This window comes from Notothenia coriiceps, unplaced genomic scaffold, assembly GCF_000735185.1.
Source record: "Notothenia coriiceps isolate Sejong01 unplaced genomic scaffold, NC01 NC01_scaffold00020314, whole genome shotgun sequence".
In the NCBI taxonomy this organism is placed as follows: domain Eukaryota; kingdom Metazoa; phylum Chordata; class Actinopteri; order Perciformes; family Nototheniidae; genus Notothenia; species Notothenia coriiceps.
In genome coordinates, this window is record NW_011353015.1 from 95,455 (window position 1) to 113,126 (window position 17,672).

Genomic DNA, 17,672 nt, shown 5'->3' on the forward strand with positions numbered 1-17,672 from the left:
CTCCAGTCAGGACTGACGTGATTGGTCCGCAGGCCGCACGAGACAGACCTTATAGACGGTGGACGCATCCATGACGGACGAAACAAAGGTGGAGCACAACAGAGATGACGGCAGGAAGCCCCTACTAAAGCGATGTCTGAATTATACATATATAAATGAATCGGTGTCACTTACAGAATTAAAATGTGTACACATATAGAATCAGTCTGATATCGGGTGTCATGTGATGAGTCTTTAGCATGGTGTTTAAATTGGGAGCGACCAACTCTCAAACACAGGAGTACCACAGAAGAAGAACGAAATGAGGTAAATTTAATGTTTTATTTTAAGTATTTAAAAACAAGCTGTAAAAAATAACATCTAAAAAAAGAGAAGAAAACAAAAACAGCATACAGTAACAGACCTATTGGATCCAAAAAACAAAATCAGACAATAAAGATGGGGAAATTTAACTGAGGGCAGTCAAGCACACAAACATGCACACACAACCAACCTACATTGTGTAGGACAGTTAATGCCTTATTACAGCCAACTTACACACATTTCTGTTCAGTAGCATACACTGTATACAGACACACACAACCCCCTTAAGGAAAGTAATTACAATGAATAAAATTAAAAATAACAAATCAGGACAGCAGGGGAAAATACACCTGCAATATACACTGGGAATGTTAAAAAAAAAGAAGTTAAAAAAGGTACCAAGAAGAAAGAAAAAAATGGTTTAATTTTTCTTACAAACATAATTTCTGAATATATTCAAAATACTGCTAGAACGTTTTTTTTTTTTACCCTCAGGAAATTGTAGGGGAAAAACTACTTAAACGTGAGTCAGTGTCAGGACGCTGTTGTGCTAGCTTGCAAACAAAGATGCTTATCACATTTCACTATTTTTTTTAAATGAGCAAAATTATTACAAGGTGTGGGTGAGGTGAAGGGGCAAACTGAATAGCAACCCAAGTAGTTATTTAGTGCTTTGTTCAATGCATGGGCAAAATGTGATCCCTTTTCTCTTCAATTTTGACTTTAAAAAAACAAGTAGATTGGAATAGAAAATGTCTGGCTGGATGAGAATGGTCTTGTCTTGTCAAAGCCAAAAGAAAATCTCTTGATAGAAAAGACGAACAAGTCCAGAGGGCCATCACAACCTTCAAACAGGCTGAGCCAATCGTTTTACTGGGTCTGAAACGAGGAAAAAACATGTAATTAGTATTGCACATTGCTGTAGGTTTTTCCCTTTGAAAAAGGAAATGAATGCATGTTCTTAAGCTTTTGAAAGCCTGGATGGGTTCAAGTTAAATACTGTTACAGGAATGCTCTTTTAATGGCAACACCACAGGTCATCTCTGAAGATAAAGAATAAATCAACAATATTATTAACAAACACCTGCACTCTACATTTATTCTGTCACAGTATTTTATTCTAAACACAGAAAGGCACGTGTGCAAACATAACTTTGAAAATGAGTTTTAACACATTTTGTACAGTGAATGTTCTCGTCTGGCAATTGTTGAACAAACTGGACCTTGACAGCCACAAAGTCAATTTGTTAGTTTTTCCATGTATTCGTTACCTGTTGTCCCTGCTGTGGAGCACCGCCCTGTCCAGGCCCCTGCCCTGGCTGTCCATAGTAGGCAGCCTGCTGTCTGTAGTACTCGGCCCAGGCTGCACTGTAATCCTGCTGGCCTCCAGCTGCACCCCCGCCTGCTGCTGCTGCCGCCGCCGCCGCCGCTGCTGCCGGGCCCGGAGCAGCTGCAGCCCCTCCAGCTGGCTGGGCTGGAAAAACACAACAAAAAACCCTTAGTACTGGATGCACAGTCATGTACTATTTTCATTTCACAGTATACAACTGAAACACAGTACAGCTGACTATTTAACGTGCAGTACTAAGTAAAGCTCACTTACTCATGCCCATCTTCTTGTAGTACTCCTCCCAGGCTTTAGTATAGTCTGGCTGGCCACCAGAAGCCTGCTGTCCCTGGCCCTGGTCCCCTGGTGCTGCTGCAGCAGGGGCTCCTGGGCTCTGGCCTGCCATGGCACCCCCTGGCTGTTGGCCATAATATTGTGCATAGTATGCTGCCCATGCTGCGTTAGGATCTGCTGCTGCCTTATCTAAGGAGGGGAGGGAGAAAAAGAACCCAGGATTAGCAAACCTTACAAGATAAGCAACTTTTGAGACAAGTACATTGTCAAGATGTGTACAAAATACTGACTGGGGTCATGTTGACCAGGGGCTTGCCACTGCTGGTAGTTACCTCCCCAACCCTGTGGACAGTACTGGGCTCCACCAGGTGCGGCTCCACTGCGAAGAAGGAAGGGACGGTTAAACAAACTGCTTATTTATCAGTCTCCACTGGAGGGAACATTCACAAATCCTGCATTCCAGTATTTGTAGATTGCACTTACTGTGGAGCACCACCTGGAGGCCCTGCATTATAAGGGTTTGGATTAAAGTGACCCATAGGACCACCTGGGCCTCCCGGGCCACCTGGACCACCAGGACCACCAGGACCACCGCCCACAGGACACAATGGAGCCTGGAAACAGGAGAAAAACATTTAAACTAGGAATTAATTCAGAGGATGCATTATCTTTTGAAAACAGCTTGAACTGTGTGTTCCTTCTCTGCTCTGTAAATCACTTGAACGCACCTCAATCTTCTCTTCTATAAGCTGCTTGGCATGGTCAATCTGTTGTGGGGACCCTCGGATGATAAACAGTTTGAAGTTGGGGTCACCGTTTGGTGGCGGCTGACGAGAGATCTCCACAAACGCACCGGTCTGTTGGTTGATGGACTTCACATTCTCTCCTCCTCTGCCAATGACAAGCCCACATTTGTGCGCAGGAATGGAGAAGGTCATCTCTCCTCCCGGAGGGCCCCAGTTGCCCTGGGCTCTGCCTCGTCCCCGCCCACCGGATGGCATCCCTTCACCGGGGGGGCCCTGTGGAGGAAACACTTTACATTAGGTCTTACTGGTCCACGGCCAACTAAAGTTTGGGATTTCTGTCACCAGCTAGAATTAAACACCTACCCCCTGCCCGCCCTCCTCTCGCGCACGGATGCTCTGTAGCAGTTCAGTGATGATCGATGCAGCATGCTGACACTGGTCTGGTGGACCCATAATATGGGCTATTTTATCAGAACCGGTTCCATCATCTGTAAGGAAAGACAAAAGGAAAGGGGGGTTATTAATGGTGGTTTGCACAGGGACTGAAACCAAAAGGAAACTATCCGATCTACAAAAAAAGAAATAGCTTTGGAAAAAAGGCACGATTAAGTTAAGAAAAGTGAAAAAAATATTTTTGTGGGGGAACAAGCTATAGCATCTCTAGTAGTAGTAGTAGACATTTTTTGCAGCACTTTAATTTATAGCAGTTCCATTACATCCCACCTGAGAAATATATGTGGAGAGCTCACCTGGTTTAAACTGAATCTTCACTCCAGCATCGCTCTGGATCTTCTTGATCATCTCCCCACTTCGGCCAATTACAACTCCCACAGAGTGGCGGGGCACAGCTATCTGTAGATTAAAAGATTAATTGTTATCGCTTATAGCGGCACGAAGCAATAGACTCTTATCTATTAATCACATTTATGATAAACTTGCATCACACAATATTCAACAGTCTTTTTATTATGTTTCTTTAGTGCCACTTCTCCGTTATAGTGAGGTTAGGAAAAAGTCTCTGAATACAGAAATCAAAGCTACGACTAACTGCTGAAATTAACGGCGATAACTTACATCAATGCCACCACCGCCGCTGCCGATGCCGCCTCCTCCTCCTCCTCCTCCACCACCACCACCTCCTCCTCCACCACCACCTCCTCCTCCCATCCTTGATCCAAATTCGCTCCGGTCTCCAAATCCGGCATTATCCCTCTCTCGTAGAATCTCATTCACCATGTCCTTTGCTTGCTAAAAAAAAAAGAGCAACAAAACATGCAATGATTTAAAGGGTAAATGGGGGCAGAAAACATTTCCCTAGTCAAAAGGATATATATATAATATACAATACTGAACTTCAACAGTACCTGCACTTTGTAGGGGTCTCCAATGATGCGCAGGGGCTTATCTATGTTGGGTGGCTGGGATCCGTCTTGAATAAGAATCATCTTAACTCCAGCCCGCTCCTAAGATTCAGCAGTAGAGGAATGTAGCATTAATCATCACACGGCAAATGTACCTCATGTCAACAAAAGCATTTGACACAGTTTACAGGTTGCAGTAAGCTTTTAAAATCAGGACCAAACATTTTGCTAAATTCATTCTTTATTCATCTTTCCAATGTCTGTATAGTGGAAGCACTATATGTGGCAATATGAAGGCGTCATTCTTACCTGAAGCTGTTTGATGGTCTCTCCTCCTTTACCGATGATGAGGCCGGCCTTGCCTGCAGGGATGATCATCTCCTGCATGGAACCTCCCCCTCCTCCTCCTCCTCCTCCACCACCACCACCTCCTCCTCCACCACCACCACCACCTCCTCCTCCTCCTCCTCCCGACTGCCCATTGGTCGCACCCTCATGACCCCTCGACACAATGTCATCTATGAGGGCCTTGGCTCTCCTGGAGGTACATTCAAGTGACAAAACAATTGAGAAACAAGGCATAAAAAAAACATGATTATTTGCCCATAATATTGTTTCTTTTTGGTTGGCATTAACGGTGTTATTGAACAGTAGAGAAACCGACAACTGGAGGCGAGGGGTATGACATGACCTGTAGCCATACAGTAACAAATGCGCTCTGGTTCACAGTGTTCAAAATAATTACAGACAGTGCAAGAGTTTAACAGGCAATGTGTTGAATGATATTTTGTTGTGATGTATTTCTGCACGCTGAATGATGGGCATTGCCTAGGTTGGCTCAAATACTGGAAGGCATTGGAATGAGTAGCATTTCCCTTCAAAAGCAGACAAATTACACTTGCATTATGCTGAAAGTGTAGGTAGCTCTTCCAATTTCAATATTCAGTCTCAGAAGTTGAGGCAATCTATGCAGCAATTGTAGCTTAGCGTTGGTAACACAACGTTCAAAGTTGGCCCATCCTCCCCCAGCCGCAACGACAGAAGTGGCTCTTGACCGTGATTGCATCACATACAGTAGCCAAAACCAACCCAAACCCAGGTTTACTCTCATTTTGGAAAAAATTTGGTCCAATTGGCATTTTTTCTGCATCGTCTGGCAATTTTGTAACTTCCCCTTGGATGCGTGCTTGTACATGCTATGGACCTTCACAGACAGTATTTTGGTGATCTAACCCTAACCTCATGAGGGAAATTACTGCCCTAAAGCCAAAACTGTGTAGAAAAAAATTCCCAATAGGGCCATTTGTTACCATTGCATGAAACTAAAAAGAAGAGAGCCCATAGACTCCCAAACTATGTGTTAGAGTTTTAAAATGAGAAATACTTGGGATTTAAATGAAAACAAACTTACTGTATGGCATCTGGAGACCCCGTCAGAGAAACACTTCTATCTGGAAGACCGGCACTGTCTATGAATTGAAAAAAAATAAAATACATATATCAGTCCAGAAGAAAGTGGAAAAAAAATAAAATAATTGGTTGACTTGTTCGGTCATATCTTACCGTGCGCGATCTGGACCTTGCAGCCAGAATCCTGCTGTATTTTGTTAATCTGTTCGCCCCCTCGGCCGATGACTGTAGAGAAAACAAGAAAGACATTTAGATTTTAGTTGGAACAAGTAAAATTCCAGTATCATGTCTATGGTTTAAGAGACAAAGTGCATGTACTTACTGAGCCCCACCATCCCATCAGGCACTCTGAACTCTTCTGTCATTGTGGAGGACCGGACACTGCAGACAATACAAATAAAATAAAAAATTATACGTGAAATATGAAGGACTACATACAAGTCATAGCCACAAGCACCAAATGTGTTTGCAAAAAGGGAAATCTATTTCACTCTATACCTTTGTTGGGACAGGGCAGCCAGCTGAGCTCCAATAGCTGTAAGAGAGAGAACGTTTTGTGTAAAGGAAGGTTGTAAAACTGAGGCGAGGGAGTGTTTTTAGTAGGATCAATGAGAGATTTAACGTACACAATGCAGAATCAATTTCACCCTGTGATGCTACCTTCTTGGCATCGGGTTCATCTGAAAACAGAAGAAAAAGTGAGTCTACAATGTGGACTAAAAATGCAGACAAAGAGCCTGTTTGAGCTGATTTTTACCTGCTTCTTCCAGGGATCGTTTCTGTGATGTGAATGGATAGTTCTCAGTTCCTCCGTTGTTGCTCACTGAAGGAACACCGTCTCCACCAATTTTAGCTGCAATCTAAAAAGACATATGAAATAAATAGTAATTATGAAGAAAGAAAATCTCATTTAAAAAGTGGTACAATGCAGATAAGTATAATCATGAGTGCACTGATGTGGTTATCTGGGCTTGGAGAATACAATTACAATTAAATAAATAAATGTTGTTAGTGGTGTGGAGTCAGAAAGATATGCATTTACAATGCAGGAAGTATCCGAGTGGCATTGTGGGAAATGTAGGATCTAAGTCTTCGTGGAGTTTACGGTGGACTAAAAGTCACGATTTGCGCCAACAATGCATTCACAGAAACTTGAATAAACCGGAAACAATCTATTCGTTAATCAAGCTTCTTGAATGTTAACCTGACTGTGTTTATATGTTTTGCCTGTATGCATATTGCACTAATAGCACTTTGGAATCTTCCTCGAGTAATCGAGTATGATTAAACAATAATCATTCGTTGCAGCCATAAGCTTTATAACTAAAACTATCCGTAAGGTAATGTTAGCTTCACAGTCTTACTCGTCAACGTAAAAGCAATACCCACAGAGCAGTGCAATATCAGTCAATAAATAACCTATTAGCATCCTTTTGTCCATGTAATGCTAGTTATCAATACAATGTGGAAAGCCGGTCCGATTTGCTTATTTCACGACAATCATAATGTGATGCCAATGTTGTTAATTTTTCAATTCACCTAAAATGGCGTTTTACACATGGAGGCTGAAAGTTCCTGACCAGCGCACCGTTAACTAACGTTATAGTTAGGAACCGACCGAGCTAACTTAGCCGAAGCAGCTAGTCCATATAACCCAACCCGGGGATTCCGGTGGGGACAATACATTTTAATTATATTTAGCTAACGTTATACATGATATTAAAGAGCTACCTACGTTTCTGTCGCTACCGAGTTCCCCCAACAAACATTACGACTGACTACACAACCTGGCGAGTGTGTGTAAGACAAATGAATGGTATAGCTACTAGCTAGCTAGCTAGCCAGCTAGCGCGCTCGCTAGTTACCCAAAGCTAACGTCACGGGTAATTAAGCTAGCTGCCGTTTACCACCAGCTAACTACCGTTAGCTCGCAAGCTGTCTGCTCTTCTAGTCGAAGGCTTTATTACCTGTCTGGCTCGTTGTACTGCATCAGCAAAAGCGTCGTTTTTCATCCCAGCACCGACTCCGTTAGTCGGCAGACCGCCGTAATCAGACATGCTGCTCACAAGAGGCAAATAGACACAGGGGGCAGGCTGGGTAGCTTCGGCCGGATCGAGCTGCGCAGAAGCGGGAAGGCTAAACAGGAGCGTACGGGGGACACCAATGTGCGTACCACGCCGTCTTAAAATAGCCAATCAAAGAATCCTAACCCCGCGTCCTTTCTTCTTCTCCTCCAGCATACAGAAACACACCGCCACCTCCTGGGGTGTAGGACCAGTGTAGATCAGGAGCTGTGGAGGGGATTGGGCGGTATTCATGACATTTAGTTTCATAATTGTGTACTTGGCATTACTGATTTATTATGTAGCTAAACACAATGGAATAATATATTAACCACGGAGGTGGAAATTAAGACAGCAGATAAGGGGGCTTGACTACATTATTCAAGTAACTGCATTGTCTAACCAATAATAAAACAATATTATTAATATTCGTTAAGTCATTTTAGCAGATCATTTAATTACTTGTTTATTTATTTGGCTCTTATAGATACTTATGAATGTACAAACTTGTGAAATAAAGCTTTACCAAAAAGATGTGCTCAATCCTATTTGTTAGGAAACCATCAGGTCTCCATGTGAGTTGTGCCTTTTGCCATTCCAGTTGCATTTGCTTATGGTATTGTTAAACTGCAGTCAGAGTAATTGAGTGAATCAATGTGAAATGGACAGGTGTAAGAGCTAAGGATAAGAAATTCCGGCAACAGAAGGCCAACAGGCTGAGCAAAGTGGCAGTCAATGAAAAGGACACAATTTAAACCATGGCACAGTTATGTCATCAGGCTAGCATACAGACAGCTATCACTTCATTTCAGTTCTTCAGATAAAGCTCAGAGGCATTTATTAAACATCAGAAGCACCATGCATGCATTTATTGCCACTTTCCATAATAAATAATGAAACGTATCAAAAATTCATTGGCTTTACATTTCATTCTCAACCTTATGTTTCACGATACATACAAAGCAAACTCGTTGTCATGGTGTTAAACCTGCACATTGTGCGTATACATTATAGTTTTTAAAAATACTTTGTGGCACTGGACCCCGTTGTGTGTTTCAAACAAAGAAACATTTATAAAACATGAGCATTTGCATGAGAGGTTATTATGAATCCTCTACGCTTCTTGATATGGCTTTGGAAGCTCCACTCCAGTAGAATATAATGTCCTCTGTTGTGCTTTTGTTCAGTAGTAATCCTTCCAGGAAAGAGAAGATCGACTTTTTCAGTTGTAATTCAAGAGTTAGGATCAGTCATTTTTGTTGTTGTTTTACACCACATCTGTAGTATTTGTAACATTTGTTTAAGACGTTTCAATCAAAGTCCGGACTCTTTAACTCCACCAATGAGCGGCAACTTCAGGTTTCCCTCGCTTACAGAAGAGGAAGATGAATCAGTCCTCCTAGCAATCCAGTATATTCTCTATCTACTACCTAAGAGGGAAAAAACAATGCTGTAGGAATGTAACATGACTTCCAAATTCGGTACCGGTTTGATCTCAGGCAAGTTCATGCAAGTCTTCATCTGTCAATGCAGTAGCATGAGTTGATTAGCATTCACACCACTTCTGGCATGCGCTGCAACGCAATACATCACACGTGAAACTCGTCACAGCAGCTGCCAGTTTGGGGGCGGTCCAATCTGTGTTTTTTCTCTTTTCCTTTAATGGTTTATCTTTCATATCATCATAGGTCATAGGAGCATGAATCCATCCATAGCCAAGGCCAATTTCCTCATGCATAGCCAACAGATCTGTACGTGCTTTTGTCGAAAGCCACCCCAAACCATCTAAAACCTTTCCTACCCCTTCCCTTTCCCCCCCATCATACCCTCAATGTCCACTCCCAGCATTATTCTTGTGTATTCGTAGACGACGTAGGACACGGTGACAGCAGGGATGACTTTCAGGAGGTTGGGGGAAATTCCACGATAAAGTCCTGCCACTCCCTCTTGGGTCACAATGTTTTGAAGCAAGGCCACCATGGAGGGTTTATCGGCTCCCTTCAATGAAGCTGAGGGAAGAAAAAAAGTTGAGCTCCACCAACACATTCGGTTTTCTCACAACTTGGTTAGCTCAATAAGTACAAAAAGCATAGTGTTGAATTTAATGTTTCATGAAAAGACATGATAAGTCTGGAATTACATAACTGTCTTTTTTCAAAAAAATGATGTACTGAGAAAAAAAACATGGAAACATTAGTTTAACAAAAATGTTTTGATTATTACAATGACATCTTAATAATTTCACAGCATCTTGCAGTCTTCCTGAGTAGAAGGTGTTTGGAGTACAAAGCTCAGAAAATGTGTTTCAGTGAAGATTTGGTCACATTTATTGTATATATTATAAGAATGTCTGCTGAAGGTTTGTAAACCAAGAGTGAGGTATGTCAATCCAATAGCCTGTACAGTATGCCTTGCAAATAGTCAGGGGTAAATTAAAATACACACATGCTTTAATAGTTTAGCTAAATAATAACAGGGGCGTGTTGGGATTTGCCATTTAACATGCTACTAGATACATACAGATGAATAAAAGCATCATATATATGGGTAATTGAGTGGATCTATAGTTGAATAAATTATAAAAACATATAAAAAAAATGAAGAACAAGATCTGAGTAGTTAACAGTCTTTTGACAGTGTGTTGGAGCTGAACTCTGGCCCTCACTACCATCAAATTAGGGAATATATTTTGTAATTTATTCCTCCAGTAGCATTCAAAGGACTTTGAGAATCTATGACATTTCAAGTAATGGAGTATCGCCGTGGCCCGATAAAGTTACTTAGAAATAACCATCCATATCTATTAGTGTGACCACAGTAATCCTGACCTTGTGCCTGCATTCGAGTGCGGATCAATGCCAGAGGGTAACTTGCTAGCTGTCCACAGGTGCTAGAAACGGCACCGCAGCCGACCAGCACCATGACCCCGGGGTCAGCTAAACCCTGGTTCCTGTTCAGCCAGGCAAACTTCAGAGTCTGTGGAGCAGAGGGAGTGAGAAGAAGATACACAGTAATGAGATGCACCGCAACAGCTTTCTGCCCTTAGTGGCATTCTGACCTCATAGACAGCCAGGTCGATGCCGGCGTAAGGGACGATACTCAGCAGGTTGGGTACATAGCCCTTGTACAAAGCTGCTACACCTTCTCTCTGTAGGATGTGTTTGGCACAGTCTGCTATTCCTGAGTATTGGCCTGTCTTTCCTAGTGTTAGACGGGTCTTCAGCACCTGTGTGGAAAAGAGAAGAGATGGAAAGGATATGGCAAGAAAGAGGAACGTTTTTTTCTTCTCGTCATGCATTTTTCTTGACACTACACACAGTATGAATGTTGTTTTAATGTGGTTATTACCCTGATATTACCTCCATTGGGTAGATGGCTGTCTGAGCGGTAGCTCCGGCCAAAGAGCCGGCAACAAACCTCTCATGAAGCCTCAGAGTTCTTGATTCATTTCTGCTACGGATCATTTTCTTGATCTATGAGTTATAGAGGGAAAGATAGATAGAGTAAGGCTAATTTCCAAAGCTTCATCATAGACAGACGACAATATCCTTTCAAATTGATAGAAAATAGATTTAGCAATGTCTTAAGACATCGAAAGACATTTAAGGAAATATGCTTCATTCACTTTTCGAGAAGATTGACACCAATCTCTTTTGTGTGATTAATATGAACAAAACAGACAGCTGTCAATTAGCCTAGCTTAACATAAAGACTGGAGACACGGGGCAACATCTAGCTTGGCTTTGTCCAAACGTAATAAAACAACTCTTATGGACTGAAGCAGAGAGAATAACAAAGAGAATCTGAAGTCACTGCCAAAGCCTGGATAATAGTAAGAGAACATAATTGAGATAGAGATTGAAGATGAATAAATGTTTAGAAGTGTAAAAAAAAATACTAAACATAAGTGAAGGTCTCTCTACCTGTTCATAAGCTGTGAACTTGATAGCAGTTTCTGGAGCAATCTTTAGCACGTTGATTCCATTGCCCCTCCACAGCGACCGCAGTCCTCCTTCTTTGATCATGTACTGAAAACTGCTCAGCACATTCCCTTTAAATTCAATGAAACCATTCACCTGGGAGAACAGAGTCAGAGAAAAAACACTTAACACATCAGCATGAATAGTCCTGTGGTTCAGACTGACCTAAGAGATGAGATCATAACTGCTAACTGACCTGTCGGAAGACTTTGATGCGGTCTAAAGGGGCCGTCCCGGTCCGAGATACACATCCGGCAATGCCTCCGGCCATCAGCTGCCGCCACACATAGCCAGACTTCTTCTCCTCTTCAGTAAATTCATCAGGAACTGTCAGCTGCTCTCCTATATCCAACATCTACTGAACCCGTGGTGAATGGAAAGAGGATCAGAAATTATGATGACAAAGGGGAGAAAGTAAAATAGAAATAGTTTAAGAAAAGGTTGTCTGTCAGTCATAGGCATGACAATCTACTGGAAGGGCCATTTTCCTGGTTTTCTTTGTTGAACTGTATGTTATCATCACTGTTATTATATATTGTGTGTGTGACCTCACCATTGAACGTTTCCAGTAGCGTGCTACGTCCTCCATGTTGGTGAGGGGCTTGAACAGGAAGAAGTCCCGCCACTCATTCCAGTCAATGGTCATGGTACCGTCTTTGTCCATTCTGTGAGACAAACACAGGAATAAATAATGAAAATCATTAGGATCATTCAAGTACCTAATGTGTTACAGAGGAGGGATCAATCATTCAGAAATGGCAATGAGGAATCCTTTAATGTATGAGAAGACATGTCTTGGTTTACCACAATAACCTATCAGAGGAACTGAAAATACAAAACTAAAACTATTATTAAGACATTAAAGCATTAGATGCGCTGCCTACTGTGATTAAACGGAACATTTAGTTCTAAAAATGTGTTATAGTAATCAGCACTTCCTATTCTAGATGAAGGAAAGTTGTGAAAACCCTAGTCTTAGGAAATTAAACATACCCTTAAGAAACAGCATTAGAAAAGAAGACACATCTTCGGAGTCTGTAATTGTGACATTATTTCAAAGAATAATATTAGGGGAAGCAACCAGTTTTAAGAGGAAGTGGCTTTATTGTGTTCACTTTTAAAGAGAGAGAAGCTGAAAGCAGTCCATTATATTACAAACACACTGTCAGTGGAGCCAATATCAAGGTAAGATATATTTAAAACGGCATGACAGCCCAGAAGGAAAAGAACTAGGCTGATGCACACACATTTGTTGTTCTTATTTTAGATCCTAATGTGATGATAAGATATTAATATTTGTGTGCAGACCTTTGCAGAATCCTGGAGGCATTCTTGAGGCTGATTTCCACACCAACGGTGCGAAGAGACTGCTGGATCTCCGCTGCATCAATCTCACCTGCAAATACCCACCAGTCAGACCCAGTTAAAGAAAGAGAGATAATAGCATGGAAAGAAAATATCTCAATGTGAACACTTTGTTATTGTGTCATTAATTATTGTTCAAACTGTTGGCTGCTACACACCGTCATTGTTCTTGTCCAGATTCCTGAACATGAATTTGAGATCTTTTTCATGGGCTCGGAGATACTGCGTGAACTCTTCAAAATCCAGTACTCCATCCTGGTTGGTGTCCCCAGCTTTTACAATCTGAAAACACAAAGAGAAGGGTCAATGAAAAACAAAGCTCTTAGCATTGAACAGATATTTGGTCAAAAAAGTTACAGTTTGCCAGATGGTACGTTTTAAGCACTGCTTAATGCTTAAGTCACAGTAAAAAAAACAATGTGCCCACATGGAACTGGTCAGAGAGTTGCCTGGCCAATTATTTTTACTGAAATAAAAATATATATAATTAAGCCCACCAACACATTCCTAAAAAGATCAGTTTTCACCTCTGATGAAATCCTGTTATTAGATATTTTCAGAAGGTGGTCCCAGACATATATAATTCATTGTCTGACATTCAGTCTAAATTAGTGGTTCCCTAACTGTCTAAGTTGCACAAGTCTACTGGTTGTAGTCAATGCAACCAGAAGGTGAACATTTCCCCCGTTGTATTTGTATCAATTTGCAAGTTTAGAGAAACATCTTTAAGTAACTTTTGTATCAGCTTTAACCAAAATATATTTTGGTTGAAAAAATACAAATTGCAAATAAGAATGTAAACAAAACCAATACAAAATTGTCAAGAAGAAAAGCTGAACAATGATCTATATGTGAAAAGAGATCAAGTGTAGGACCATGGGAAAGGTCGTCATTCTCATCTTACAAAGTCCTCCTTCTTGTACGAAAATAGACAACATGCTGCCCTTTACATGTACACACACACACACACACACACACACACACACACACACACACACACACACACACACACACACACACACACACTAATCTAAAACCTTAACTTTAAAAAAGGTACTTTGTGGCAACATACAATTTGTACCAAGAAGTGTAAACCTGTTGATGTCCCAACAATGTAAGTGATATATATTCACATACACACAAATGCAACATGATGTCAGGGACAGATGTATAAATAGCACGCCAATTTTAAGAGTATTTGACTTGCACTGTTTATGCTTTTTGAGTTTCATTTAGTGACTCATTCTCATTCTTAACTCTTCAGATAGGGAAGGACTCTCATCGTGAATCAGTCAAGGGTTGACTTTTTGTTTAACATAGAAACAAACCCTAGTCTTCTTCTGGGTAAAGTCATGGGTTTGTATGACGCAACCATCAAACCCAGGGTTGTCAAACTCAAATACACAGTGGGCCAAAATTAAAAAATGGGTACTAGTCGAGGGCCGGACTGGTTCAATGTTTATTGCAAAACGTATTGCAATGAACCTATTGCACATATTAAACCTGGAACTAACAAAGCTTAAATGATTGCCTATAAAAACAACATTAAACATGAAATAATCAGTTGCATTCATTTCTTACGGCTCTATCCGCAGCTTTACCGGAGTCATTTCTTATGATTACATTTTTCCACAGGCCAACAACAGCTTCAAAAAAACTATTTCCCTCAAAGAAAAAACCAAACATGTCCTGTTGTCGTGAGAAAAAAGGGCAGAAGGAAACATCCATTGAAACTCAGTTTGCTGCTCTGTGATGCGTTCAAGCAGATACTTGGCATCTCATCTTGGGTGCAAGTTCATCAATGTTTGGGGTCAGGGTCTGAGCTGAGGAAATCCTCAGGGTTGAGTGAAGGTGTGCGTGCAAAATACCGGTGGGCCAGATCTAATGGTAATTAAAAATTATCCTGCGGGCCGAAATTAAATCCACCAAGGGCCTGATTTGGCCCCCGGGCCTTGAGTTTGACACATGTGGCCTAAGCCATTCCAATATTAATTAAGACATTTTATGCCACCTTACATCTGGGATATAAACACCTTTTTCCATAGCTTTACGGCTGTTTGAATGACAACATGCAAAAGAAATGGGAGTAAGTACAGTAAGTCTTCTTACCAAAACAAACTGTTTAAGACAGACTGAGAGTAGACAGAGAGACTGCGTGTATTCACAACAAAAACACATGTACAACAGGTTAAACCACAGAGTTGGTTTAACAATGACCATATCACTAGCAACAAATTATTGCAAAAGTTTGTGTGTGTGAGATGCAGGTGTCATACCCTTTCCACGGAGCGTTTGGAAAGTCCCCTGCCTGCCAGTCCTGTCCGCAGTTCAAGGAGGTCGATGTGTCCATCTTTGTTGACGTCCAGCTCCTCAAACAGCTCTGCCCAGATCTTCTCCCTGTCCTGGTCCGGATCAGGGGGGGTGCTCTCCTGGCAGTGCGCCCAAGGGAACCATGTCCATTGGGGTCTCATAGCTGTTGCCAGTCAGAATCTGCTGATGGGAAACCAGGGCATCAATTTGCACACTCACAATGGACAGTTTTACTACAATGCATGCGCAGAACCAGATATGTTGTCTGTTTTATAACAGAAAACCTGGTGCCTACATTTACCACAATGCAACTGGACTGCAGACAGTTTAGTTGGAGGTTGGGGAGAGTTATACTCCAAGGTTACACTACTGTTGGATACTGTAGACTAAAGGCTCAAGCCCTAAGTAGACATGAGGATAATCCCAGGGGAAGAATCGGTTGAATACATTTTATTATTGCTCTTAAGATGTTTTTGTATTTCCTGTTAAAGGACAATTTCACCTTTTTCGGACAACAATTATTCAACTACCAAACGACCAAAAATATGTCAAGTTTGAATGGACCACAACTAAAGATGTATGTACCATAGAGGGTCATGAACAGACATACACAACTATTTTTTAAGGGGTCATTAGCCAATTCAGTTAGGAAACCACTGATTCAAACTTAATTTTAATATATTTGGTTATGTTTTGCTGGATATACATTTCTGTTATTTGGTCCTGTGATACAGGGAGATGGTGCCAGCAGCCAGCCGGGCACCATAGCCTTCAATTTGTATTACATAGATCTGGATTGTATTAAAAATGTACATAAGGTCTCTCTTCTGTGTCTGCAATCTGAATATTAATTTAAGAAATTATATTATACGATTGTGCAGCCAGAGTTTTTTTATTAAAACATATTTCAAACTCTGTATTTTTGAAAATCTAAGGAATATTTTTGATTTGCCAAACACACAGGGGATTGGAGGAAATAACGGATTAAAGTATTAGGTGTTTCCTATGTATCGATCCTTGCGCAGGTCGATCCACATTCCTACAGTTGCCACGAGCGATTTAGCTTCCCTCTAAAATCATGACGGCGTTAAACTTGTGTCTCACGCTGTTATGTTCGCTGTTATGGTCTTATTCCAAACCCTTGAGAGACCATTTTGTCACACACTCACTGTTATCTCCAAACCGAGCCGCTGCCCATGGTACTGTGCAGGAGAACCCGCGAGTCCGGGGCTCAGTCCACTGTCCTCAAACCGGATTAATGGGAACGGAAAACGAGCAGCTCCGTCAGTATTCAGCAGGTCCCGTGGGTTCTCTGTGTTCGCCACTACTGACCGCTCTGTGGTTTAAATTTCACTCCGAAGTTTGTTGAGAAAGCAGGAAGGGAGAGGCACGCAGCCTCCTCCCCGCAGCGGCTCTTGGCTAAATCAGTGTTTTTCAAAGTGGGGGCCCCGACCCCCCGGGGGGCCGCCAGGGGGCGCCTTGGGGGTCACGCAAAGTTTGAGGGAAGGGGGACATTTTCTTTTTTAAAGAAGTTACATTTAAAAATTTTTTTTTTTTAGATGTTATTAATAACTGCATATCTACCAATCTATGTGTCCTTTGATGCCAATCTTTTTAATCTTTTTTGTTTTTAAATCACACGACCGCCCTTCAAGCCAATCAGAATCGAGCTGCCGCTACTGAGAGTGAAACTGAAGAGGTTTCTCAATACTCTAATTTCCCCTCCTCGACTCCTTTCCTCGACTCCTATCCTCGATACTTAGTCCCGCCCACAGGAGATGCGAGCGGAGGACTGAGGAGGCGAACCGAGGAGAGAGGAGGGGAAGCAGCAGGCGGTTAGAGAAATGAGAACTCCTCTCCTCTGAGCGGTCATTTTAAAGAGACCTCCATTAATGATGACAGGAGGCACAGCAGCCCTCTGTCTGATAGACAGATGTGTTCATGGTGACTTATATATTTACTTTTAATTAATTGACAGTGCGATATAATGAGACAATAACAGGCTACAGATGCGGACATATACACACTCATATATTTATATAAAAATATACAATTTCAGAATCAAACAAGTATGAGAGCACTCTCATAATAACGTAACACAATCAGAGACTGGATATATATCCCCCCTATGGTCGCTGAAATGGGGAATAGAAACTAAACGGTCTTGGAAAAATATCGACTCTTTGTTTGTAGATATCTACTTAACTACAGTATACAAATACAGAGAATAATGTGGGCCTGTTATACTGAGTGATATATATTTTACACACTGCTCTGCTTTCTGCACGGACCTCACAGCTGTTCTCACTGTAAACATCGCGTCGCCGTTACTAAAATAATATCCAGGGGACGCATGCAGAGCTGTCATTGGCTGAGATATAGTGATGCAAACACAGGTATGGTGAAAAAAGAGAGAACTATTCGAAGCAGAAAAAAGCAGCGTAATATACCATCTGACAATGGCCTGTGCTATAATTCTTCAATTAACTGGCTATTCTTTATAATTTACTCAG

The 17,672-nt window shown here is 41.6% G+C and overlaps 2 protein-coding genes across 6 annotated transcripts; both read right to left on the reverse strand.

The window, feature by feature from the left end:
• Positions 1–701: 701 nt before the first annotated feature.
• On the reverse strand, positions 702–7,604 carry khsrp (KH-type splicing regulatory protein). 3 transcript variants are annotated; one of them, XM_010779542.1, is made up of 18 exons: positions 7,409–7,604; positions 6,199–6,301; positions 6,068–6,121; positions 5,940–5,976; positions 5,764–5,822; positions 5,595–5,666; positions 5,443–5,500; positions 4,341–4,569; positions 4,035–4,133; positions 3,745–3,918; positions 3,420–3,522; positions 3,034–3,158; positions 2,653–2,943; positions 2,408–2,538; positions 2,257–2,303; positions 1,907–2,113; positions 1,575–1,777; positions 702–1,182 (listed from the first exon to the last, which is right to left on the reverse strand). In XM_010779542.1, exons 1-18 carry the CDS (start codon positions 7,496–7,498, stop codon positions 1,174–1,176), a joined length of 2,091 nt encoding a protein of 696 aa, XP_010777844.1. In that variant the 5' UTR covers positions 7,499–7,604; the 3' UTR covers positions 702–1,173. The 3 variants fall into 3 exon arrangements, with proteins under 3 accessions (XP_010777844.1, XP_010777843.1, XP_010777845.1); XM_010779541.1 differs by having other exon boundaries at positions 2,215–2,303; positions 7,409–7,603; XM_010779543.1 differs by lacking the exon at positions 6,068–6,121 and having other exon boundaries at positions 2,215–2,303; positions 7,409–7,603.
• Positions 7,605–8,296: 692 nt separating this feature from the next.
• Positions 8,297–16,592, reverse strand: slc25a23a (solute carrier family 25 member 23a). 3 transcript variants are annotated; one of them, XM_010779540.1, is made up of 12 exons: positions 16,329–16,592; positions 15,126–15,339; positions 13,008–13,131; positions 12,793–12,880; positions 12,038–12,149; positions 11,681–11,839; positions 11,428–11,580; positions 10,864–10,977; positions 10,563–10,730; positions 10,333–10,480; positions 9,331–9,513; positions 8,297–8,934 (listed from the first exon to the last, which is right to left on the reverse strand). In XM_010779540.1, exons 2-12 carry the CDS (start codon positions 15,318–15,320, stop codon positions 8,924–8,926), a joined length of 1,455 nt encoding a protein of 484 aa, XP_010777842.1. In that variant the 5' UTR covers positions 15,321–15,339; positions 16,329–16,592; the 3' UTR covers positions 8,297–8,923. The 3 variants fall into 3 exon arrangements, with proteins under 3 accessions (XP_010777842.1, XP_010777840.1, XP_010777841.1); XM_010779538.1 differs by having other exon boundaries at positions 8,297–9,513; XM_010779539.1 differs by having other exon boundaries at positions 8,297–9,513; positions 15,126–15,342.
• Positions 16,593–17,672: the final 1,080 nt, after the last annotated feature.

Coding starts and splice junctions, on each gene's coding strand:
- slc25a23a (XM_010779538.1), bottom strand. CDS start 15,320: ATGAGACCCCAATGGACATGGTTCCCTTGGGCGCACTGCCAGGAGAGC. Junction 10,978..11,427: donor AGTTCACAGCTTATGAACAG/GTAGAGAGACCT, acceptor TATAACTCATAG/ATCAAGAAAATGATCCGTAG. Junction 9,514..10,332: donor CACTCGAATGCAGGCACAAG/GTCAGGATTACT, acceptor TTCTTCCCTCAG/CTTCATTGAAGGGAGCCGAT.
- khsrp (XM_010779541.1), bottom strand. CDS start 7,498: ATGTCTGATTACGGCGGTCTGCCGACTAACGGAGTCGGTGCTGGGATG. Junction 5,977..6,067: donor TGAAATTGATTCTGCATTGT/GTACGTTAAATC, acceptor TCTCTCTTACAG/CTATTGGAGCTCAGCTGGCT. Junction 2,114..2,214: donor CCCTGGTCAACATGACCCCA/GTCAGTATTTTG, acceptor TCCCCTCCTTAG/ATAAGGCAGCAGCAGATCCT.